At 43.4% G+C, this 24,809-nt stretch overlaps 3 protein-coding genes and 1 long non-coding RNA gene across 11 annotated transcripts in view; 2 read left to right on the top strand and 2 right to left on the bottom strand.

Annotated features, from left to right (window-relative positions):
• Nucleotides 1-4,752: 4,752 nt before the first annotated feature.
• ufsp1 (UFM1-specific peptidase 1) lies at nucleotides 4,753-6,081 on the bottom strand. The gene has a single exon (XM_086197443.1). It carries the CDS (start codon nucleotides 5,907-5,909, stop codon nucleotides 5,244-5,246), a length of 666 nt encoding a protein of 221 aa, XP_086053569.1. The 5' UTR covers nucleotides 5,910-6,081; the 3' UTR covers nucleotides 4,753-5,243.
• Nucleotides 6,082-6,528: 447 nt separating this feature from the next.
• On the top strand, nucleotides 6,529-18,396 carry LOC147238396 (zona pellucida sperm-binding protein 3-like). Of its 7 annotated transcripts, none has more exons than XM_086198044.1 (9): nucleotides 6,529-6,858; nucleotides 7,196-7,323; nucleotides 8,511-8,614; nucleotides 8,705-8,882; nucleotides 9,008-9,125; nucleotides 9,560-9,651; nucleotides 9,745-9,842; nucleotides 9,940-10,052; nucleotides 18,265-18,396. In XM_086198044.1, the coding sequence occupies exons 1-8, from the start codon at nucleotides 6,577-6,579 to the stop codon at nucleotides 10,050-10,052; spliced, it is 1,113 nt and encodes a 370-aa protein (XP_086054170.1). In that variant the 5' UTR covers nucleotides 6,529-6,576; the 3' UTR covers nucleotides 18,265-18,396. The 7 variants fall into 7 exon arrangements, with proteins under 7 accessions (XP_086054170.1, XP_086054167.1, XP_086054171.1 ...); XM_086198041.1 differs by lacking the exon at nucleotides 18,265-18,396 and adding an exon at nucleotides 15,209-15,978; XM_086198045.1 differs by lacking the exon at nucleotides 18,265-18,396 and adding an exon at nucleotides 10,629-15,200.
• LOC147238397 (uncharacterized) lies at nucleotides 13,573-18,511 on the bottom strand. The gene is made up of 3 exons (XR_015111901.1): nucleotides 18,259-18,511; nucleotides 15,372-15,461; nucleotides 13,573-14,543 (listed from the first exon to the last, which is right to left on the bottom strand). It is a non-coding gene; the product is annotated as an uncharacterized LOC147238397 (long non-coding RNA).
• Nucleotides 18,512-21,924: 3,413 nt separating this feature from the next.
• The window catches only part of epoa (erythropoietin a), an 8,442-nt gene continuing 5,557 nt past the window's right edge, over nucleotides 21,925-24,809 (top strand). The window contains exon 1 of one of the 2 annotated variants that reach the window (XM_086198049.1): nucleotides 21,925-21,971. In XM_086198049.1, the coding sequence (XP_086054175.1) occupies nucleotides 21,944-21,971 (28 nt within the window). In that variant the 5' untranslated portion in view covers nucleotides 21,925-21,943. Of the gene's footprint in view, nucleotides 21,972-22,280; nucleotides 22,466-24,809 lie in introns of those variants that run through there. The other variant, XM_086198050.1, reaches the window with a different exon arrangement.

Consider the following 24,809-nt stretch of genomic DNA (forward strand, 5'->3'; position numbering starts at 1 on the left):
ATTTTCAAAAGCATCTCGAGTGAGTGGGGGGGGGGGGGGAGGCCGTCCACCAGCAGTGGGCACTAGCGAGTAACACACAGGCCATATTTTTAAAATATTAATAAAGACGGTGTTGTTATTGTGATCGGAGATGCAATTACACTCATTTTAGTTCAGTAAAAGTAAAAATTACCAGAAAAACAGAATTAGTCTGGTGAAAGTCTCCATAAAATACCACTGAATTAAATGCAGATACCAATTATGTCCTCTTGAATTTGACAAACTCAAAAGAGTCCAAGCTTTTATTTGCCATTTGTGCACAAACCAGAGCGTCCAGGCACATAGGAATCCTGGGCTCTCACCGAGTCAGACTAGTTAAGAATAATACAATAAAATACAATACAAAAAATACAATAAAACTGTACAAGGAAATGGAAAAGAGCACAGTCTGTTTAAGTTATAAAAATATTGAAATTTAAAATGGAGGATTAGAAGAAAATTGCACATTATAATATAAAAATACAAATATTTGATAATAACAACAGCAGTATATACACCTGAAACCTAGTGTGTAGTAGGAATATTGCATTGCATACATTATACACCAGGGTTCCCCAATTAGATTTCACCAAGGACCAAATTCTGACCTGGGCACCAAGCTGAGGGCCACGTGGCGGCAGGGAGGGGGGCGCCACCGCAACCCCACTCCAGTGACAGGGCAGATACCAACGTTGAATCTGCACTTATCGTGCATTATAAAATTATTATTAGTTGTAATAATAATTCCTGGGATTCAGGAATACTGTTTGTGAGGGTCACACAAAGACAAATTGCACTCTGGAAACAAAAGTTGAGAAGCAACCATCCATCCATCGTCATCTTCCGTTTATTCCTACACATTAAGGGTCACGGGGGGGCTGGAGCCTATCCCAGCGTCAACGCGCGAGAGGCGGGGTTCACCCTGGACAGGTCTCCAGTCCATCACAGGGCCGACATAGAGAGACGAACAACCATTCACATTCATACCTACGGTCAATTTAGAGTCTGGATTAACCTGGTCCTCTCTTGATGTCTTTGGACTGTGGAGGAAGCTGGAGTACCAGAGAGAACCCACGCAGACACGGGGAGAACATGCAGACTCCACACAGAAAGATCCCGTGCCCGAGCCGGGACTCGAACCCGGAACCTTCTTGCTGTGAGGCCACAGTGCTGACCACTGCACCACCGTGCAGCCCTTGAGAACCAACCATTTACTCAAAATAAATATTTGGTTGTTACAGTCTGCTTGGAAAGTTACCAGATTTACTTTTTTTCATTTTTAAAAAAGCCTTTTTGCTCACAAGTTGGTGTGGGCCAGACTTGCCCACACTGTTTACAGGGTTGGGTGGTGGAGGGGGTCGAGTTTGGAGGCGGGAGGATGTCATCTCTGTTTTTTGCGGATGACGTAGTCCTCTTAGCTCCATCAGACCACGACCTCCAGCTCTTGCTGGGACAGTTCGCAGCCGAATGTGAAGCGGCTGAGATGAGAATCAGCACCTCCAAGTCTGAGGCCGTGGTCCTCAGCCGGAAAAGGGTGTTTTGCCCGCTCCACGTTGGGGGGGAGGTCCTGCCTCAGGTGGAGGAGGTCAAGTATCTCGGGGTCTTGTTCACGAGTGAGGGTAGGATGGAGCGGGAGATTGACAGGAGGATTGGGGCGGCGTCCACAGTGATGTGGGTGCTAAACCAGTCTGTTGTGGTGAAGAGGGAGCTTAGCCAAACGGCAGGGCTCTCCATTTACCGGTCAATCTACGTTCCAACCCTCTCCTGTGGTCATGAGCTCTGGGTAATGACTGAAAGAACAAGATGGTGAATACAAATGGCCGAAATGAGTTTCCTCCTCAGGGAGGCTGGGCTCTCCCTTAGAGACAGGGTGAGAAGCTCAGTCCTTCAGGAGGGACTCAGAGTAGAGCTGCTGCTCCTCCATGTAGAGGAGTCAGTGGAGGTGGTTCAGGTATCTGGTGAGGACGCCTCCCTCAGGAGGTGTTCCAGGCATGTCTGATGGGGAGGAGGCGCCGGGGCGACCCAGGACACGCTGGAGGCATTATATCTCTCAGCTGGCCTGGGAACGCCTCAGGATTCCCCCAGAAGAGCTAGAGGACGTGGCAGGGAGAGGACAGTCTGGGCTTCCTTGCTGAGGCTGCTGCCCCCGTGACCCGGACCAAGCGGATAAGCGGAGGACGATGACGACGAGGACAGTTTCAGCACACAAATGTAACATGACCTGTAGAGGTCAGCGATTGCAGGGCCGAACCCTCTAGAGCACAGGTGTAGATGTACATTTGACACTAAAAGTAAACACAATATCAAATACTTTTCACTACTACTTTTTCTTAGTTCTTAATGTAGACTCTTACTTTTACCAGAGAAGTATTCCATCCATCCATCCATCCATTTTCTTCCGCTTATTCCTGTTAAGGGTCGCGGGGGGGCTGTAGCAGGTCGCCAGTCCATCGCAGGGCCAACACATAGAGACAAATAACCATTCACACCAACGGTCAATTTAGAGTATCAATCAGCCTCGTCCCCTCTTGATGTCTTTGGACTGTGGAGGAAGCTGGAGTACTGGAGAGAACCCACACAGGAACAGGGAGAACATGCAAACTGAAAGAACCCGAAACCTTCTTGCTGTGAGGCGACAGCACGAACCACTGCACCACCGTGCCGCCTCAGAGAAGTATTCAATCATGGTATTTCCACTCTGACCAACTTAAAGGAACTGTGTACTTATTCCACCCCACTGTGTGAAAGTTCATCATATTTATTAGGTTTTGTCGTATTTTCTAAACAAAACTTTCTGTGTCAATAAACTAGTAATTCTCTGGGTTCTGATAAATGTCATGGAGTAAAAGTACAAAGTCTCCTAATACACAGATACTCAATTAAATTAGAAATGAATTGACACTGTACTCAAGGACAGCACTTGAGTAGAAGTTTTCTCAGTAACTTTCCACCATCAATTGAAATTATATGCGAAGCTCATGCTGCTCATGGGATCAAAGTTGGTAGGTTTATATGAGTGTAGATTATAAATCCAGATGATCCTCATTAAACCTGGCAACTGAGACAACCTTTGATTAGACATTAATTCAGTGACTCAGTTATTAAATGGAAATGAGTAATAGCTTGGTTATTACTAATGGTGTTAATTAGTTTTAATAAAAGATTAAAAAAAAGAGTCAAAACAGAAAGAACAAATATAGACATTTCCATATTGAACCACTATAACCCACAAATGCACACGGCTCACCAGTGCTACTGATACGCCACTGCTCCAGAGTCTTTTCTTGTGATTCCAGTAATATGGGTTTTTAAACAAAGAGAGACACTTAGGCTGCACGGTGGTGCAGTGGTTAAGGCTCACAGCAAGAAGGTTCCAGGTTCAAGTCCCGGCTGGAGCACAGGATCTTTCTGTGTGGAGTCTGCATGTTCTCCCTGTTCCTGCTGGGTTCTCTCTGGTACTCCAGCTTCCTCCACAGTCCAAAGACATCAAGAGGGACCAGGTTAATCCAGACTCTAAATTGACCGTAAGTATGAATGTGAGTGTGAATGGTTGTTGGTCTCTGTATGTTGGCCCTGTGATGGACTGGTGACCTGTCCAGGGTGAACCCCGCCTCTCGCCAGTTGATGCTGGGATAGGCTCCAGCCCCCCCCCCCCCCGCGACCCTTACTAGTAAGGAATAAGCGGAAGATGACGATGGATGGAGAGACACTTAATTCTGATAAATGTAAAGTGCTGAAGTTCTAGATAGAATATTCCACATGAAATACACACACACACACACGCACTCACAAATTCATAATCACACAATGTTTATCACATCTAGTGTGGTCTAGTCAGATTAAGGACACACCATAGCAGCATTATATGAGTTTTTCCTCATACATACAGTGAAATTATTTCTTTCTAGATCGAATTATAAAAATGGGTTGTCGTCATTTATCCATCCATACAGAATTGTACTTTAACTCCTGCTCTGATGTGTCCTGCGCAGCTACAGCTCCAAGAGCAGCGGTGGCTGCTGGCGCAACTCGATGTCTCTCGTTTCAAACATCGAGGCATTTTTGGAAATCTTGAGAATTAAATTTATTGTCATAAATCAGAGGCTTTGCTCATGGGTTTTCCACTTTGCTGCTGCAACATTGTGAATTTACCCATCATGGGACTAATAAAGGAACAACTTATCTAGTTCAAACGGATCAGGAAATTTTTGGGTTGTAAAGTTAAGTGCAGACTTGGAAAATATTTTTTTAGGACTTTTACATTTTTTGCAGCGTTAAGAGTCGTGTTGTGTTCCGCCTCAATTTGAAGTGGCGTTCTACCTGCTGTGTCTGATGACCAGGAAGCTTTTATGCTCTATATCTTGTTTCCCAAACGTAACCTTATTGAGTCAGTTTGTTATTTCTATCAGAATTTTTTTTAAGAAGGAATATTTCCCACTGGGAATCTCTTTTGCAAGGGAGGCAAAGACAACATCATAACGCGTAAAAGTGACAATGAAAAAACAAATCATACATTTGCAGGCATCTAAATAAAAGTGTATTTTGTAATCAATTTATATCCATTTATCAGTGTTCAGCAATCAAATAATCCTTAATCCTAACTGGATAATCTGATCATGTAATTTGCACCAGGATGAAGGTGCAAAATCTTAAAAAGCACCAAAATCTGCACTTGTTTGAGGAATGAAACCAAAAAGAAAATGTGTTTCTGACAGAGTAACGATATTGGATGTTTTTAGTGATTTTATTTTTCCAACTGTATAGCCAACACTTACAGTTTAATATTATCAGAAATAAAACAGGTTTATATCATATTTACACATTGAAAAATACATGTAAACAATGTGACGATTTAAACAAAACACGTGGAACACCTTTAAAGTATGAATTTACTACGTCTTTCTTCATCCTAACTGACAAATGATGAGTAATACCTGTATGTTTAAAAAAAAAGACAATTATATTGATATTAATATTTATTTGCAGAGAATTTGAATCAAATTCAAAAAGTTGTTTGTTTACAGAAAACATTAATGAATTAATCAGAAGTATTTATAATTTAATCTATAAGAGATTTTACAGGGGAGGATGGGATCATTTCTAAACATGTTTCCAATGGAAAATCTTAAATCTTGTGAGTAAATGCAGTGAAGAAAATAACAAATATTTCCATCTAGCATAGCTCATTGACGCCGATGCATCTGTGAGGAAGTCCCATGTTTGTTTTAAAGCTTCTTTTGGCACGTCTGAGGCATGCACAGATTATAAAACGAAGACTGATCCAGAGATGACACTCTTTTCCACCCCACCCAACCTCGCCGCTGCACCTCCTCCCGTTCCAGCGGGCATCCGTAGTAGTGAGGGTCGACTATTAGCATGTAGCTGCCCTTGTTCTCGGTACACACACCTAATATCCCCTTAGAGGAGTTGTCCCTGTCCCCTCCCATCATGACAGGAGACCCATGCTTCTCAAAGTGCTGATGGAGCTCTTTTACTGCAACTTGCTCCAGCTCTGCTCCCCCACCTCTGACATGGAGCACCTTACAGGGAACATCATAGAAATAGTCAAGAACCAGAGAGGCTTCAAAGGTCCCGATCCACTCCCTGGAGCCCGAAAACCAGCCTGGCTTGTCACCCATGGAGACTAAGGCTTGCTGGATTTCAGGGAGGCTCGGTGGGGGCCTGGGTTGGCCCTTAGGAGCCCAGTTGTGGCACAGCCAGGAGGCCATGGTCTGAATGGTGCGGTAACCACATCCCCATCCTCTGTCGTCTTGCCCATCACAGCCATAATAGTAGTACTGATAGTCTCCTTTTATAAGAGAACATTTCACAGGTCCTACAAGTGGAGCAGGAAGACCAACGTGAACATTCTCTGGTGTAACCTTCGCCATCAACTCCGCTTCTTCCGCCAAACCTCCTCCCCAGTCTGTAACTTCCGTCCGCTGGAAATATTTGATCTATTTTGACAACTTAATATCTCACATTGAGCGAATTTATAAGATTCGTTTTCACACAGCTGTTCAACGCATACGCGGAACGGGGTGTAACTGCAATAACTGTCCTTCCATGTACTTCAGTTCCGCAATCCCTTGGTTCCTACTGAGGTTTTCAAAAGCTCATCTGTTCTTTTAGTTATTTTATTTTTTCAGTGAATCGACCTGATTTAATGATTTACATTGGTTACACTTGATCACAACTGAAGAAATACTTTTTCTGGTAAACTCAGATATTTTCTCGTTTAACGACATCTGCATAAAAGAAAGTGGAACAAAGCTTTCGGACAAAGAACACTCCCTTAGAAATGTGCCACAATTAATATGGCTCGATTTGTAGACATATCTATGTATATACTGATATATAAAACATATAAAATATGATATTTTTCAGAGTTTTTAATTTTATAGACGATTAGTAATATTAGCATTTTCTGCGAGAATAGCCTATGGAGCTCATATTTACGACGTTTCGGTTAGACTGGGAAGGCACCACAGGTGCTAATCAGCATTCACCTGGTTCCTCGCGCTGATTAGCTTAACCTGCTGTCATTTCCTTCGCAATATGGCGACACTATCGATATTCACGATATCGCTTTTGTGTTCCGCTGTGTGTTTGTCTCCCGTTGGAACTCGGGACTGCTTTGGAATTGATATAAAATGCGAAGAGGTCAAAGTAAAAATAACAGTCGCGCGATGTTTTTTCCGTGAGAAACGTGTTCCGTTCAAACCGGAATATCTGCGGCTGGGCGGGATTTCAACACAACGGGACTCCTGTGGCCCCGAAGAGTCCGGGTCAGAAATGGTCTTCCATGTCGGACTACAGGAATGTGGGACCGTGTCCAGTGTATGACCGTGAAAGTATAAGATCTTCTATACATGGGACGTTTAAAAAAAACAAAACAAAAAAACTTTAAAGTTTGCAGTTGTTGTAGTTTTTGAGTTCTTAATCATAATTATCCCTAGAAAAAAATATCAGTTGGCACTCACTTAGCCTTCATAGTGAGAAACATTCCAGCCATATTTGATGTGTAAACTCCAGTTTAAAGACATTTAATATTTTTAATTTCCTCAGTTCAGGTACAAGCAATGGAAAAGTGGTGGGACAAAAAAAAAAAGGTTGAGGTCTGGGAAAAGCAAACAATCAGGGAAACTAGAGACTGTCTTTACTCTGCTCTGTTCAGGTGGATGGTGAGTGGCTGGTGTACTCCAACCAGCTGCTGCTGAGACCTGCTGTGGTTCCTGTATCTTCAGGTGGTGGGATAGTTAAAGGAGAGGCTTCCATCATACCTGTCCAGTGCCGTTATGAGAGGTAGGACCCCAGGCATGACCAACAGTACCTGAGTACATTTGCAAGAGTACTGCACCATCAGTGTGTCAGTCTTTATTTACTGTCTAAAGCACCTTTCAAACAAATAAATTTAAATTCTAAGTGCTTTTCCAGTGTTTGAATAAGTAGAGGAGATAGACATTAGTTAAATATTGCGGACATGAAGACTTACGCACACCAAACGATCGAAGGTGAGCAGAAATGGCTAATAAAACAATAAAAACTTGGTTCAATTATAAGTGTCAAGAAATGGCAACATGAAATTAAGAACTTGATTTGTTAACTGTGGCAAAAATACATAAAAGCTGCAAGAATTGATCACATTATAATGATTAAAATACTGTGTGTACATAATAAACCCATCAAATTATGAATCACTGTATGAATGCCAAACTGAGATATTTTAGATTTTAAAATGTCAGCATTTTCAGCTCCTCTGGCACAGCTGAGTGTTCAAAGAACATGCAGTAAATGTCGGGGTCCTACTTTGTGGAATCACTTCCTGGTTCCAGAATTAAAAGCATCTCTGAAATAGACCAATACAAGGCCCTTTAGTGCCTTTTTAAACTAATGAACAGGTTTTAAAACCAATATGAAGGAAAGACCAGAGTAAACAAAGTGGGAATAATGTGAGCTCTCCTTCTGGTCTTTGGTGGAGTGGCTCCAATCTCAGAGTTAAACGTTCTCTCCACTTCACTACATTTGGTTTACAGCTACTTACATACTAATTACGAGAGTCCCATTTATTCCCGTGATAACCACTTATATCCCATTTTCTTCCTTTCCTATGGTTTACATCCTCCTACTTCTTCAGCTTAATAGTTTTATTAGCTGATAAAAGAATCGTGTCAAAGCTGAAAACAGCTCTTAAGGGGTTTTTCATACTCGCAGCAAAGTAATGCTAAAACACACGGGGGTCTTTAAAACCTTGATGCAATGCTGCCGATTTAACCTACTCAGCAGCAAGAAAAGTAGCTAGCATTAGCTGTACTTATCTGCAGAAGTAAAAAGTAACAGGCAGCGGCGATATCAGTCTAAAAACATATAATGATTAATACCATATTACTCCACAATCGGCGTGTTTTGTATGCAGCGTCGACATTAGCAGGTTACACACTGTTGCTAAACTCTCCTAATTAAATATGACTTGTACCTTTGTGTCAGCACAGAAAACAGACAGTAACTGGAGAACCATTGACCCCAACTTGGCTCCCCATGGCCTCCACTATCAGTGCCTTTGGCCTCTTGAACTTCTCCCTTTGGACCGTGACAGGTGACGTCATGTTTAGACCGCATCTCTGATTATGTGGGGAAATATTAAATCTACCAGGAATCCATAGGGAACGTGTTTGCCCTCATGCAGGTGACTGTAGCTCTCCTCGTAGTTCCTCAGTATACCAGCAGGGGGAAGCAGTGTATCTGCAAGCCAGTGTGGAGGCGCCGCTGCACCCACCTCTCCTCATTTATGTTGACTCGTGTGTCGCTACATTAAAGCCTGATCCTTCCTCCTTGCCAAGCTACGAGTTTATCACCAAGCATGGGTCAGTAAGGTTTTCCTCCAGTGTTTAAAAAAAAAAGTACATAAAAACATCAAACGATGGGTTCTCAGAAGCCCTCATTTAAATCTGAGGCTGCTTTTGGAATCTAATCTGCTCTTTCCTCACAGATGTCTCATGGACAGTGTTTTACCTGGGTCATCGTCTAAATTCCTTCTCAGGGAGCAAGACAATTCTCTGTGCTTCAGTGTCCAAGCCTTCCACTTTAAGCAGGAGTCTGGAGAACGGGTAACAACACCTGCAGTAGCTGGGAGGTTCATAGCTTCCCAAAGGATCATTTTAGCACAGAGGTTGCTATTTTATGTTTTGTTGCTCACTATTGCAGCTGGTTTTCATACAAGGATACAAGGGCAGTGTGACGTGTAGCTATCCACCGTGATAGCTCCCAATTAGTTTAGATTGTTTATTCGTTTGTTTGAAACGCACAATGCTAATTTTCATCTGTTTTCCCTTTACACATATTGCCAATGACCATAAAGTCAAAATATGAATGTTATAATTATTATAAGGTAGCAACATCTTGAAGTCTCATCAGCAGTCACATGACATGAAAATAAAGCAGATGTTTTCAAATCATTTTAGTATTTTAGCTCCAAATATACAAGTTACAAGCATGTTGGAATGATTCTTGACTCTGATGCACATTTGAATTTTTCCTCCAGGTGTTCATCAGTTGCAACCTTCGAGCGTCTCTGAAACACAACCCGCCAAGCCGCGTGGATAAGGCCTGCTTCTTCCACAGGCCCACGTTCAGGTTGGGCTACTCAACTGTCGATGACCCTCGGTTGTAAATCAGTTTGTCATGATTGGGCTTCTGACGTAACCGGAGGTTGTTGCTGTGGTTCAGCTGGCGTGCCGCAGGGGGAGGCGACCATTCTGTGTGTGACTGCTGTGGCGCTGGCAACTGCTTCAGAAACACTGGACCAACAACTCAGCCAGAAACAGGTTTTTCTGCCCCTAAATACAACCTGCACAATATGCAACAGTTGAGAACTGTTTTTGTGACCTCAGCTACTTATCAATTGTGCATATATTTTTACAGTAACAAAGCGCAAGGCAGAAACAGCTGTTGGGCCTCTTTACACCTTGCCACGCTCCCACTGGCTCGGCCGCCTGTCAGTTCATCACCAGAACGAATCTTTTCCAGCTTTATAGGTGAGTATAGAGACGGTCGACCTTCCAAGATGAAATATCTTGATATTCTCTTTCACATCCTCATGATTGGAAACGATTCAGATCATTTGCAGATCAAGCGCCCACATGAGGGATTTATGTATTTACCATGAACCCCGGAGGATATTTTGCTGCATCACACATCCTCTCAGCTACAGAAAGAACCGATGATGCTGTAATAATAAAGCACCTGACAAATGCTCACACCAAACGCGGCTGGCATCATTTTGATGTGTCTCGTGCATGTTTACACGAAAGGGATGGAGCCAGCGCTAGATGACAGCTGTCAACAGTAAAAGCATGTGTAGATCTGGCGACAATCACCTTTGATTGAATGGGTGGCGTGTAAGTCAATATCACGGCACAATTCTTCCTAGTGTTGTTCGGGATGTCACCTGACAAGCCACGGCGATTTAGCCCGCTCTGGAGCAAGGTTAGGTCTGCAGTGTATGTTACCATGGTGATATAGTCATGGCCAGTCAAATAGCTGGCTCACTTCAAATGTCTGTGAACCAGGTTTTCACTGTGAGGGAGTGATGGCTCTCCCTCTCTTTGCAGCCAGGTTGAGCTCTGGGAGGCACTACAGGGCTCCTCCAGCACCCAAACATATCAGTAACAAATCTTGTAAGGCGAGTACCATCAGCATCCTAACTGCTCCATGTAATCATGGCTGACACCAGCGCAGGTGTGGACTCTCGTGTCTGCTTTAAATCAAATGCCATCGTCTCTGTTGGTCCTACTGTTAGTCGGCTCTTTAAGCATTGTCTGATTTTTAAATTTTTTTTTTAAATGTATTTCCTTTGGTGAGCCAAAGACAACTTTCCACTATGGTGTACAGTGAAGCACTGTTCTTTTCTGTTCTGTTGTGTTCTATTCTATTCTTCAAAGACAGCAATTGAGAAACTATATAATGTGCAGTACGAGTAATGAGATTGTATGAAGTTGTTTGACAGGCGCTTGAATCTACAGGATGTTCATTTGTACATTAAAGTTGAGCACGAAAGCCTCAAGGCACTGCGTTGCTCGTTCTTCATTCCAGCCACAACATCATGCTGCCAACCGTCTGGGTTTGCATGTGGTATAATTCTATCGTCATGTATGGCAGGCCAGTGACTTCCTTCCTACTTAGGAGGCTCTGAAGCCAGAACAGCTCAGTCATTCTTGCATACATGTTGTGGAAATCATACCCAAACATAGGGGGAAAAAATTCTAAATCTTCTCAGCGACAAATGAGGTGGAGTTATTTAATTGGGACTGAATAACGGGTTGTTAGCCATGAAAACACCTCCATGAGGAACGTCCACAAGGAGGTCAAGGAACTACAATGGAACATAAAGTATGTCGGAGGCAACAATCATAATGGAAGAGTAAACAGACAGCGGGGTCGGAATGGGACGGCTCTGCAGCCATTACCTGTGTGTGCTTGACGTCCCCTGGCTGCCGAAGAAACACTTCTCTGGTCCCGTGAGAGGAAATGTGACAGGCCGAATGGGAAACCTGCGAGGTTTCACTGCGTAGGGTCCGGTCGGTGACATCAGCACTTTATTACTTCTAAATCTGTGTTTTTGTTTAAATGGAAAAACAATGGCTTTTTATAGATGATCTTTATCTGGGCTTTAGTCATGCTGGTTTATATTTTCAGCTCTAGAAAACAATCCCAAGAATAATTCATATCAGCAAGCATTCACGTGTTTCTCACGGCACTTCTTTGAATGAAATACTTGAATCCGAGCAAGTAGATTTGGACTTGTTGCGCAATTGTGCAATCTTGTGCTTTTGAGTAACGGTTGAATTTAGAAGCGGCAACAATCAAGTTCTGTGTTTTTCAGGGACAGCTTCATTCTGTGAGTATAAATTTTAAGGAGACACAAAAAAATAAACTGTAGTCAACATGAACATGCAGTTCAAGTGTAGGATGCGTTGTAGGCTGCAGTCTATTTCCTGATAGTCTTGGGACAATTATTAAACTATGCAATGCTCTGACAGGAGGATAAGGTCGGGCTCAGACCTTTATTGTTGTCTCCTCAACAGGGAGAAGAGTGAGGCCAGCCGTAGCACCTATTTTTAAGAGCTCCAGGACTAAACCATGTTAAATTTGAGGGGTAACAGAAGCAGGATTAGCATTTATCTGTTTTCACATCAGTTGAACTGTCTTCAGGAGTCCGTATTTGTTTGTTTTGCATTCTATTGATTTGTTTGTTATAAATACTTGATGTGTCCATAGTCCCACCACACGTGGTCCGTCCTTGCAGCTGGGAGAGTAACAAAAGGCGACTCGTCACGGCTGGTTGGTGGTGTTGGTCCATGCAGCATGCAATGCGTACAGTTTACAGTGATTTACATTTGAGCTGGACCACATCGCTGTTAGTTTAAAGCCACTCAGGGTCAGAGTGCCACGGAACAAGTTCTCCCCTGTGCTGTTGAAGCAAATGTTCTGTACAATACTAGTTGGCAGCTTCTGTTGGTCTTTTTTTTTGTTTTTGTTTTGCTTACAGAAAGTGTAACGTCCTGACTTGTTCAGGTTCGTTCTTAGTTGGATCTTTAAAGTCCACTAATGATAGGTAAAAGCCTTCCAGATCTGAATGTAGATTTCACTCTTCTGGATCTGCATGTTTTCTCCTCAAAACCTGTTTGTTTTTTGTTTTTGGGTTTTTTTTTTTTGCGGGTTTTTATCTGCAGGCATTGCATGCAATTATTATTGAGTAACATGGTTATTTATTTCCTTGCTGGTGGATAAGACTCCCCCGGTAACTGCTTACCTTTTATCTATACGGGATGAGCGGCTGACACCAGCAGGTTGTCATTGATGGGTGCGAGGATCCACCGCCACAACAGCAGATCTACATGTGTTTGCCTGTTTCTGCCTGCAGTCATGCAGCTTACGCACGTTGATGCTGAAGTTGCAGTGAACAACAGTTACTTTCATTCCTACGTAGAACAAGATTCATTTTCTGCCTATATAAAAACGGATGGCTTGTTGGACAACACATTGGTGCAGTACTCCAGAGTAATCCTGGACTTAGGGGAGCAATATTTGGGAGCATCCTCAAGATCTTTTTACCTCAGAAGGAGGAAAAGACTCTTACACGATGCTCTGATTAGTAGAAATAATTGTGTGTCTTTTTTTTTAGAGCTAGTTGAAGGTTTCCACACTTCCCCAGCGTGCTTTTGAGTGAGTACTTTTCTTAGTGCAGCACCAGTTACTTTTATCTCGCTTCCATCATTCTATAAAGCAGTTTATACTTCCAGGTAAGGTAAGGAGTTTCCCACATTGTTTATTTCAGGTACTTTGTACTTGTATATTTCTTCGATGAAGCTCCTCTCACTTGGCCCTCATGTATTTATTTGGATGCACTAGTCTCCAGTCCTCGTATCGGAGTTTGTCCACTGCGTTTGTATACGAGGGAGAATCCACCTTACCTGATTCCCATTGTTATAACAGGACACACACATACACAATGTCACACACGTCACATAGCACGTTGGCTCGGCCATATTGTCATTTTATGCCAGAATGAATTGCATTCACAGCACTAGGTTTTCAGTTTCAAATATAAGATGCCTAAAGAGAAATATTCCAAAACATTAGTTCCACTCAGAAGAGTGAAGTTTCACTGAAACACAATACTAAATGTCTATGACTGTAATCTGAGTTACTGTAATCAGATTATCTCTTCATGTTAGACGATTGTGTGACAGGATCACGTTGTTTAGCGTGAATTGAAATGCGACCCAAAAACAAAATGAGGAAAAAAATAAAAACCTGATGCGTTCATAACCACACGTTTAGTGGAGTTGGAAACCTGTAATCTTAAACTGTACAGGGCTTACAGCCAGGGGCCATCAAGTCAAGGAAATACCAGACAGGACATCTTAGAGAGGGGAGAAGTGCATGGAGTGGAAATGAGAAGTGATAAGTATCCTATTGGATAACATGGTATGAGGCTCTGGCCTTTTGGCAGAAAAAAATACCAAATGAGACAAGCTGGTGACAGGGAGAGAAGCAGACCATTGCTCACTGGGCAGCTGGTGGACCAGGACACGTCTGAGGAGTCACTTAAGGCTGGCAAAGGTGAAAAAGATGTTTTTTGCGAAATGCTGATAGTCAAGTTCAAAACACAAATTATTTATTTGCAAAATTATAATCCTATTAAGAAGAAAGGCAGCCCAGTGGTGCAGTGGTCCTCACTGTGGCCCCCCAGCAAGAAGGTTGAGGGTGGAGCCCTGGCTGGAGCACGGGGTCTTTCTGGGTGAGTCTCCATGTTCTCCCTGTTCCTGCTGGGTTCTCTCTGGTACTCCAGCTTCCTCCACAGTCCAAAGACATCAAGAGGGACCAGGTTAATCCAGACTCTAAATTGACCGTAGGCGTGGCTGGGAGAGCCAATGGTTGTCTGTCTCTATGTGTTGGCCCTGCCATGGACTGGTGACCCGTCCAGGGTGAAGGCTGCTGGGATAGGCTCCACCCCCACCACCCTCAACAGGAGAAGAGGGAGAACATGGATGGACGAAGAAAAAAACATGGCATACATTTGGTATACAGTCACAAGGTAACGATACAAATAAGAAAACAATAAATTAAGGGGAACACACAAGATGTGAGTGTCCAGATAAAAATTGAAATGAAAAATAGGGAGCACTGTCCTACTTGCTCAACATAGGCTGAAAATATAACTTTTCTATAATAATAAAAAGGAAGGCAAATTTAGCTGTAGTCAGTGAGTGTCATGAGATTGCAAAATTCTTTTTTTTTTCTCCAAATGATTGTGTGTAGCCCTCTGATAGCCATGGTATAACTCCAGATGGTGTGACCACAAGTTGGACTGAGACGCCATCAGAACTGAAGAGGACCAGAAACAAGTCCTCTTTCCAATCAACTGCCAATGTGAATGCGTAACGAACCAAGTCCTTTTTCTGCCCATCCACTCGGAGAGAACTGAGTTCTCTTACAAAAGGTTACATGTTAAGACACCCTGAGATTGGAACTGGTACTGAACTGGTGGTATTTTTGTCCTGTGCAAAAGAACCCTAGGGACTATGATCTAGTATGGAACCAATTCTATTATGAGAAAACCGAAATTTCGCATTGTATAGGAATAACACTGTTGTTGGCTGACCTGTTTATTCATTTGTGTGTTTAGGGGGTTAAATGCCAGTGATGTGGCTCCTGTCCCAGGAGACCCCCCCCACCCCCACCACCACTTGGCCATCACTGAGAGATCACAATATATTCAAGCGAGGGATCAGATTCTTCTCATTGTGGATGCTGAAACAATAACTTCCGACCTCGCCAGTGGCTCCTACCTTGTCTCCTGTGTCCTTCACAGTCGGTCCCCCCATTCTTCTGTGTCAACTTCCTGTCTTGTGTCGCGCCAGAGGAGTAGACCTAGCTGGCTGCAAGCCCACAACATGGTTGAGAAAGTGAAACACACACACACACACACACACACACACACACACCTCACAATCCAATGTAAAAGCTGTGCACTTTGATTGCCCTCTACATGGAATAATAACGCCCCCTCCCTCACACCTTTGATTTTTGTTGTTTTTTACTAGTAAGACATAAAGAAATAACATGTGGTATCTTCTCCAAGCTTTACATCCCTCCCTCTTTTAAAATGATCCTCAGTTCAAGAAACGTGCCCCAGTCCAATCGAGGAGTCAGTGTGACTGGACTCCCCTGCCCCCGCACTCCCCACACATCCCCTACCCCCCACCCCAATCCCCTGCCCTGGTCATGAAGCATGGCTCGCGGCACGTACCTTGTCTCCCTCTCCCCTCGCTCATGTTGGTTCAGACATAAGCAAACAGCCCTTTGAGCAAACAGTGCAACAATCTGTCAACATTGTCTTCAACTTAGCACCGAGGTGACCACCGACTGTTCCAGATGACTCATATCAAACAGCATGTAGGTACTAATAAAGAGAGGAAGTCTGAGAAGAAAAGTTGTGATTACTGCCCCTGAGAAATTAGATATTATATGACATGATCCGATTTTGTTCTGCAGATGTCATATCTACAGCAATTCTCTTTTTTTTTTCTCTTATTTGTGCATGCACCTCCCACATGCTTTACATGCACATTCTTTTCCCATCAGTAAGTATTTGTGCAAGTGAAGCTATGTATATCACTTGACATTGCATGTTGGCTCCTGATAATGCATTCAAACTTCCTGTCTGCTGAAAAAGCCTTATATAGCTTCTGTAGGACCCCCCCCTTTATGACACACACACACACACACACACACACACACACAGGAGACTTCCAGGAAATTTCAATATAGTTCCCTGGCTCCACAGGGTCAGTCAAAGGTCAGGGTGAGGACTTGTGACATACACACACAACATACAGAAAACTTTTTTAAGTGTGGAAAATGCTATATTCCATATTTTTCTCATATCATGCGCTTACGTTCTCATCGAATAACATGTTTACATTTACCAGAGTGATTACTGACTGTAGCCATGAAGTTAATAACAATACGCAGCTGTGAACTAAGTGACGCTATCCTGTGTCCTGGTTTCCGTTGACTGATTAGTTTTATTGCATCCCAGTGAAACAATATCAGGTCACTACTATTCCAAGAATGTTACCACGACTGACTACAATGACTCGCACTCTACATGAACACATGCATTGCTATAGCCTCCATCTTCCTGTACTAGATCATTACTTTTCATGATAGCATGGGTATTTTTACCGCTTCTGGATTGCTCTCCATGTACCTGGGTCACAGCCATTGGCTTGGTCCACTACGGACTTAGCTGAACATTTCTGTAGTCCCATCCAAATGTATATTGCGAACTATTCTACCATATTTCTGACTCAAAGCAGCCTCAAGGCAGTGGGAAATGTAGTGTTCCGAAGCTGAATGGTGTGGAAATGACTGCAGGTATTTTTGTCTGATATTTCGCAACTGCAACATCATTCAGAGTATAGTAGAATAATCCTCCTTCTGACATGATTCATATTTTACCTCTCTTATGCAGCAGTCTCACTTTTAATTCACTAGTCGGGCTGTTCATCATTTGAAAGCGATGATTCTTGTGAACAAATCCACATAAAACCATGCCAAGATATAACAAATACAGCGGGTACAGTAAACACCTTGGCAGTCAAATATTGTGTGTTTGAGTTAATACCTCCCTCTTAAAATTGGACTTGCAGGTAATAATGTTGTTTTTGAGGGAATCTGCACACAAATGTGGCTGTAGAATATGTATGCAGGCAAATATTGTGATCTCTTGATCAGGGATTGACAGAGTTTCAGAAAGTGGGCTTTGCCTTATGGGAGAAAGGTGCCTGTCTTGCCCCTCCCTAGATTACTTGTAGTTTTGTTTCTGGATGCCAATACGGGATCATTTTAACTTTATTTAACCAAGTTAGTCTAATATTGCTGTTTTATACAACTGTTGAGTCCCCCAAAACTTGAAAAAAACAGTTTGTCCTGGGTCATTCATTAGATTCTAACTCTTAGAAAGTAGGACAAATGACACAAGTCCCCTTAAACTACAGCATCTCTGAATATATCTTTAACCAAATCATATATCTTCAGGCTGTCAGCTCCACTCACTTGAGACTTCCCTGACTCCGTCCAGATCCCCCTGGGTAGGCTCACCCAACACGCCATATTCTGATTTCGATAAGCTGATTATTGTTCAGCCCTATCAAGAACAGCCAGCTGACGGTCCCTAACAAGGTACTGCACAGTATACGAGAGGCTTTGAGACAACGCAGTAGTCCTCGAGAGAAGTCCTCGCTGAGGAAGAGTGGAGAAAAATAAGAAATACTACACACTTGATCCAGCTCCATCTTGGATTCTTTATTAAGAACCAGCAGCCCATAAAGACAGTAGTGCACATGTATCCGTACAGTCGTTATGAAACATTCTCTTTGGCGACTTGCTTGTCACTGTTTAAAAAAGTCCCTAATTCATTTATCAAAGTATTTTAAGTCGGCACACCTCTGGTTTGACCCCGTTTGAAAGGCATCAGTCAGTTTAAATCACTTTGATTGGCTGTCACAGAGTTAATTTATTTGTATAGGCTTGTTATTTTATATGGAAAAGTGTAGAAGACTTAGAACCACAGAAAAGAATTGTGTATTAATAGTTTGTGTGATATAAATGAAGGCAAGAAATGCTTTTACTGAGTCCAGCCAAACACTAATAACTCTTTAACATGCTCACCTGCAGACTTTTGATCCTTCATCATGAATGAACCACAGAGGAAACTGCGATTCAAATCCTGAGGCAGGCAGCTGAATACCGGCTGAACAAGTGGGCGCAGACACTGGCAGCCAGCAGCAGCTCATGGCAGACACGAGCGGCGTCGCTCCCTCTCCTGGCCTGCAGTCAGCTGATGAAACTCCTGTTCATTTGCCAGGTAGGACAAAAGCCTTGCTAGCCAGCGCCGCAGAGAGAAGCTGGGTTGTTACCTGTTCTGACTATAACGAGGCAATACTGATGGAATATGAATAAGAATTTAGTTACTGCATTGTATGTTTCTCACAGAAAATGTCTTCAGAAACTAGCTCTGTCCCTTCTGTAAAAAAAGGGGAAAAAAATCAAGTTTCAAATCCAAAACATTGCAAAACATGCAAAACATTCAAATGCACCCGAACAGCCCTTTTAATATAGTGAGTGACAGCAACTCAATTGTAAATCAATCTTTATGGCCTATAACATCGCATACGACTCAACAGCGTGATGGCTTCTGCGTGACAATGACTTACAGAGTTATGATGCTGAGTCTTTCCTTCATACTTGTGATGAACGTCTGGCAAGGGACCAGTTGAGGTCAAGTGTTCCCGATAATTTACCGTTAAACAAGACCCAACACTTGGCGTTGCTCCGCTCGTCTGTGGAGCCTCTGCTTCCTCAGTCAGGTGCTAAGCTAACATTAGCGGATGAGGCCGACCCCATGTCGTTGAGGAGTTGAGACTGCTGCCTTTAGCATAATCTAGAACCCAGAAATATTTGTACATGCTCCTGCTCAGCTGTTGTAGTGCCACGACTGCTCAGAATGGAACGCTGTCATCCTCCATTTGTAAAAAAAACCCCATTAGCTTAGTTTACTGAAAGGTAAAAGGGCATGCAACAGGTGAAGCTGATGGGGTTTGTAGAGCTCCCTCTGCTGGATAACAAGAGAACCCACCTTTGGATTAAAGTTTGACTAAAAAAGTGACAGAATCAGAATCATTTTTTACTGAACAGTTGAGGTTCAAGATAAGATTGGTCGGAGCTTTCCAGGGCAGCCATGTTGAAAGTAATCAAAAGAGCAACTAGAAGGTTAGTCAATGAGAAATTACCCAAAAATATGAGTGATGGATTCCAACGTCGAGCAACTTTAGATGTCAGTGTGTCGGCCCTGAGCCCCAGGACCTGCTCTCCACTCTGGCTTGGGGGCATGTGGGAAAGGAAACACAAGACACAGTTGAAAGATATCATGTTCACTGAATAGAACATGACATCTTTTTGAAAACTAGAGATTTCTAACATGTAAAGCATTGAAAGTGGGTCATTTAGCCATTGCAGCTACACAACCTCTCATCCATGGAAACCTGAGCAGAACACACAGAGAAAGAAATATACAGAGTTAGAAAGAGAAGGGGAGGAAACCTCATAAAAAGTCTGATTGTCTGACGCCACCAGAGAAGTAATTCCAGCAGAAAAGGCCCTGCAGCCAGCTGCAGCGATCACGAGATGCAACATAAGGTTTGATTAAATCAGAGACACACCCTTGTACAGCTAGATAAGATTCCCAGGGTCGAGGTGTGCGTTCTTGACTTAACCAGGACTTGTATTCAGTTGGAAGGAGGCAGGTCGTTTGACTGGGTCAGGACTGTCAACATTTCCTGAGGTGTAAAAGGTGCACAACTGAAGACGGCGGCTTTTTGAGTTGGTGACTGTCAACTAGAATTCCCAGGTCTCTGACCAAGCAGGAGCCCTCAGCAGTTTTTGTCCAGTCACACTTGTTCTGTAAATCAGGATGCAACTCAATCCAGAGGGTTAGCAAAGATGGAATTGAAGCCGTGTGCCAAAGGAGCCAGGACCCCAGGCAGTTGCTCACTGATGGAGGGGCCTTTCCAACCAACAGGGAACAAGTTCCATTCCCAAGCCTTGTTTTGAACCAAGCCTTCTCACTGAAATTGGTTCCAAACCACCAAATCAGATTCACCGCAGGATCTGAAATGTACTGTTTTTTCTGGCAAACCGTGAGTGAGTGATGAACGCAAAACTGTGAGATCGCGGGCCAGTTGGTTCAGACAGAACCAACAATTGGAAAAACCCAGAGGAGGGAATTTAAGAGAAGGAATCTGGTTGTGAAAGGGTGTGAGTGCGGTACAGCCCCAGGTCAAACATAAGGAGACATTAAAAGGGAATGTTTGCGGCACGACGCGGAGGAGTCACTCAGGGTGGGCGGCTCTAATCTGTGGGACGGATTCAAGTCCAGGGTCTTATCACTGCTGTGAGTACGTACAGAGCAGAACCAAAGTTATCAATAGGTAAGCTTGACTCAGTGACCTTATTCAGGTGAATACTGAAGTCATCAATAAGTTTGATCTGAGAAACAAAGTCAGAGATAACTCCAGTTTCCTGGACCAAGGGGGGTTTGTAGATCGTGAGGGGACGTTCTGGACCGTCAGCGTGTTCCTGTCTAGAGAAACATCCCTGAACTGGACTGGAATCTTTTGGTAAGATGGGACAACATTCCACAAACTTGGATCAATAATCTCATTCATTCTTTGCCAAGCAGAAGCATCACGTTACGAAATGCAAACGGTGGTCACACACACTGATGGAAGGGAAACCTTGAACACGCAACTGTCTCTAAGTCTTTCTGGTAGTCCAGGAGCAGCGAGGTCATTCATCTTGTTGCCCCCGTGCACCTGTTATTAGTCACTTTGTCCCATTTACATCGTTTTCAGCGTCACATTCATTAACTCAGGTGTATTCAAATGTTTTCAGGGGCCATTTGCCTCAACCAATCAAACTGACTCATAAATGATTTGAGAGGAGCTGCCGCCCATCACCGGCCTTTGCAGGAAGATTTAGTCTGATTTTATTAAATAATCTCTCAATAATGAGTCTTGTGAGTTTTAATGTAGGATTATTTAAATCCCCTTAGGTTACTGTCATGTTGAACTAATAATACGATGCTTGTGGTGTGACGTCCAAACTGGCGGAATAGGAACATGACATTGTTATATTCCTTCTCTCATATGGTTGAGAGATGCTGAAACGCATCAGAGCTTCGGGTGAAGAGTTTCCGCCCTTCTGAGTTGAGATACTCAGCATGCTGGTAAAAGAATGTGTAGACGTCCATAGGTCCAGGACGTCCATAGGTCCAGCACGCCAACGCGCTCGACCTGTACATACTTTATATTTCAAGCGCAGGTGGCAGGAAAGACGTGCGTTTGTGATAAAAGCTGGACGCACTTGGTCACGTGATAAACTCTGCATTAAAACCTTATTTTGACAACTTTACGATTATTTTTTTCGTGTGTTAATGACCGCTTCTAGAACAACCCCCCCCCTTCCCCTAATAGTCAGGGGAAGTACGTGTGGCTTTTTTTTTTTAAGACGTTATTTACTTTTTAGCACAAATGGTGTATAAACATGGACAGACTTCGCCTATTATTTTGGATAACAATGAAAGATTTTTTTTTCTTCTTCGAGGGAGGGGGGAGGTTGTTAAGATTGTCATCATTTTCAAAACAATGCAACTTGATTTTCATAGTCATCAATATAAAATCGGAGGATCAGGTTTTAGAAACACCTACCGGATAAGTGCAGCAGATCCACAAAAGAGCTTCGTTTCCAAAAAAATGGGCAATAGACGGACCCCCTGCCGAACCGCGAGGACCCTGTGATGGGCTATGCCGCTATGGAGTTTCCCAGTGAGTTACGGTCATGATTTTTTTGCTACACTGGCTTTAGTTCTCTATTTACAGGCTTTACGCGGAGGGGGGGTGATGCATGCATGCATGGGTTGATATTTAATCTCTCACCCTTGTGCGTAAAAAGGCGCGTCCTTGCGGGCTCTCACGCTATCGCTATATCCTTAGGGGAGGTAAATAAAAGGTTTTGCCAGAAAGCTCAGCGGTGATGCAAAGTGTGCAGGGGTCGAGTGCTCTCTCACACACACTCGCCAGCAGCAGCAGCAGCAGCAGCAGCAGCTCACGTCTGTCAGACACGGACCCCCGCGTGCTGCTCGGGGTGGTGGGTTGGATCTGTTGGATTTCACCGTGAAGTTTAGCCGTGACGCGTGGGCATATATTTGTCCTTTCTTTCGTTCTTTCTTCTTCTCCTTTTACTTTTTCTTCCCCCCCCCCCCACAATGTTTTTGAAAGATGCGGCACCTGTTCGCGAATGTTGCAGAAAACGGGTAGAGGTAAGAGCTCAGAATGTTCCTGTCAGGTTGTGTGCTGCTTCTGCTGCTTTTAGATCGCCTTTGTCGCACGGAACTTCACATGGACCTTTTGAACAGACACATGATTTCTCTATGTTGCATCTTATTTGATTAATTATTAGTTTTGGATTCCGTGGATTATTGAAATCTTAGCTGCAAAAACACAATCTTCTCACAAATTGTTAGTTATTGAATTTTTTTGTTGTTGCAAATTTACAAATGAAGCGCGATGATCATGACGTGCAAGAGAGTGGAGACGTGTTTAGGGGGGTAGGAACCAATCTGGGTCAAAAACATGAGCTGCAAGACTCACAGTACATCATTATTGGTGATTGATAATTGATGACCGGGTTGTTGTTTTTTCTGATTTGTCACTCCTCTGTAGCATGACACAGCAAAGAGTAAAATTAGGGGTGATGAATTTGAATCTGCGCTTCCTGGCACTCTCTTCACATTCTCATGTCAGCAGAAAAGAGCAGGAGGTTATCAAAGGCTGACAGCAATACGGGATTCCAGTAAGAAAAACAAACAGACAAACAAGAAATTATGTCACGCCTGTGTCCTTCACATCGGAAATTTGCGTTGGAAGCGAAAGAGCTGGAGGAGAAAAAGCAACCGCCTCATGTCATATTTGAATTATTCAGAACTGCTGAGTTCTCTCTGTGCCCCGGCTTGATGTCTACCTCCTGTCAAAGTCATCACCTCCCGTGAACATCCCGCCGCCTCACCAAAGCATCTGTTACATACCTGGAGGGGCACGCGCCGTTATCCAAAGTACTGCCATGTGTGGACTGCTGATTCCTATTTAAAATAGCAACATGGTTTTATCAGAGGACACTTTTTCTTTGGCCTCAGTCCTGGACCACAAATTCCACCACCATGATGAGAATGTAGAGCGCATGTGTGTGTGTCTTTGTTTAAACAGTTTACACATCAATGCATTCTCACGTAGGCAATGGCGGAGGTGAAAAGGTCACAGATAGTCCTCAGGCTGAGTCACACACAGTTAAGAGGCTGTTTTCTTTAATGACAAATGTACACGGGAATGAGGCTGTTAGCTGTTGCCGCAGACGTCACTTCTTCTCTCCAGTAGATGGGTAAAGATTACTTAAGTGTAGTTGTACATTAGCAAAGTGAAATGTTTTGCTCTTGAGGAATAATGTCCAGAGACCTCCAGGGTTTATGTAAACTTGGAGTGTCGCGGGAGGTCTTCTGCACAAAGATTTAAAGCTGGCGCCCTACAAACAGTTTACTGATAAATCCAGCTGTTTCCACCTAAAGTGGAGCAGCCCCTTAACAGCTGAAAGGATGAAAACACGCAGAGTGAGGTGGGATTTATTCGGTTTGAATCATGATAATGGCCCTGATTTGTACACGTCCTGCTGCGCTCATGAATGTCACATCTGATGCACGTGTTGGCGCAGGTGTGGGCATCTTTTTTGGAGAGCAGCTCGGATCGTTAAGGCTTGTTTAGGGGGCAAGGACACGGCTATGCACCTTCTGTACTGAGGGGTTTGTCTGGAATATGGAGGCGACACGAGTCATAGATCGATGCAGACTGGTCCTCCAGGTCCGATACGCAGACAAAAGGGCATGGAGGTCAAGTTGATTATATTAGTGACTGCGCAATATCCTGCTAGGCATAATTTATCTCCCTAATTATCCCTCAGTAATGTCAAAATAGTATCTTGTGTTTGGTGTGGTTCTATTTCTGTGTGTTAACTGTGAGTTAACTTAATCGCGCCTGTCTCCGAACCGTCCGCCCTTGAAGATCCTCTTTGTTTTGTTTTTCGTTTTTTTCGGGCATTCCGTCTGCGTCACAAATCCGCGCTGCTGTGAAAGAGTGCATTCAGAGTGTGGTACAGAAGAATGGGGCTGGATGCCCACATGACCCACAACAGTAGAACCGCTCTCATTGCCAAGTAGGTCCTTAGAGTTCAGAGTGTGCTGTGCTCTCCATGGATGGTAGAAGTACCGTCCTCGCTGATTGAGAAGGATGAACAAGTTAGTTATGGTTAAAGGTGCCGTGTGTAAGTTAGGGTGTCCAACCCTCTCACGGGAAATACGAAGATGCTAACAGGTGTGCTCAGTAACATTATCTTGTGTTTCTGTGTGGTGTGAGAGCTTGATGTCGTTTTTCTGACTCCCTTGTTGAGCCGGGACTCATCAGTGACTCATCATCGCCTCCTTAAAAAAAGTGACACTGGAGTGACTAGCATTAGCTGGCTAGCTTGTTGACCTCAATGACCTAGATCTTTCTGCCACACAATACATCAGAGCTGTAATTGTTTCCCAGTCTGTTGATAATTTTATAACACCGGTGTAT

This window comes from Aulostomus chinensis, chromosome 24 (genome assembly GCF_037954235.1).
Source record: "Aulostomus chinensis isolate RoL2024-O1b breed Wild chromosome 24, RoL_Achi_v1.0, whole genome shotgun sequence".
NCBI lineage: Eukaryota > Metazoa > Chordata > Actinopteri > Syngnathiformes > Aulostomidae > Aulostomus > Aulostomus chinensis.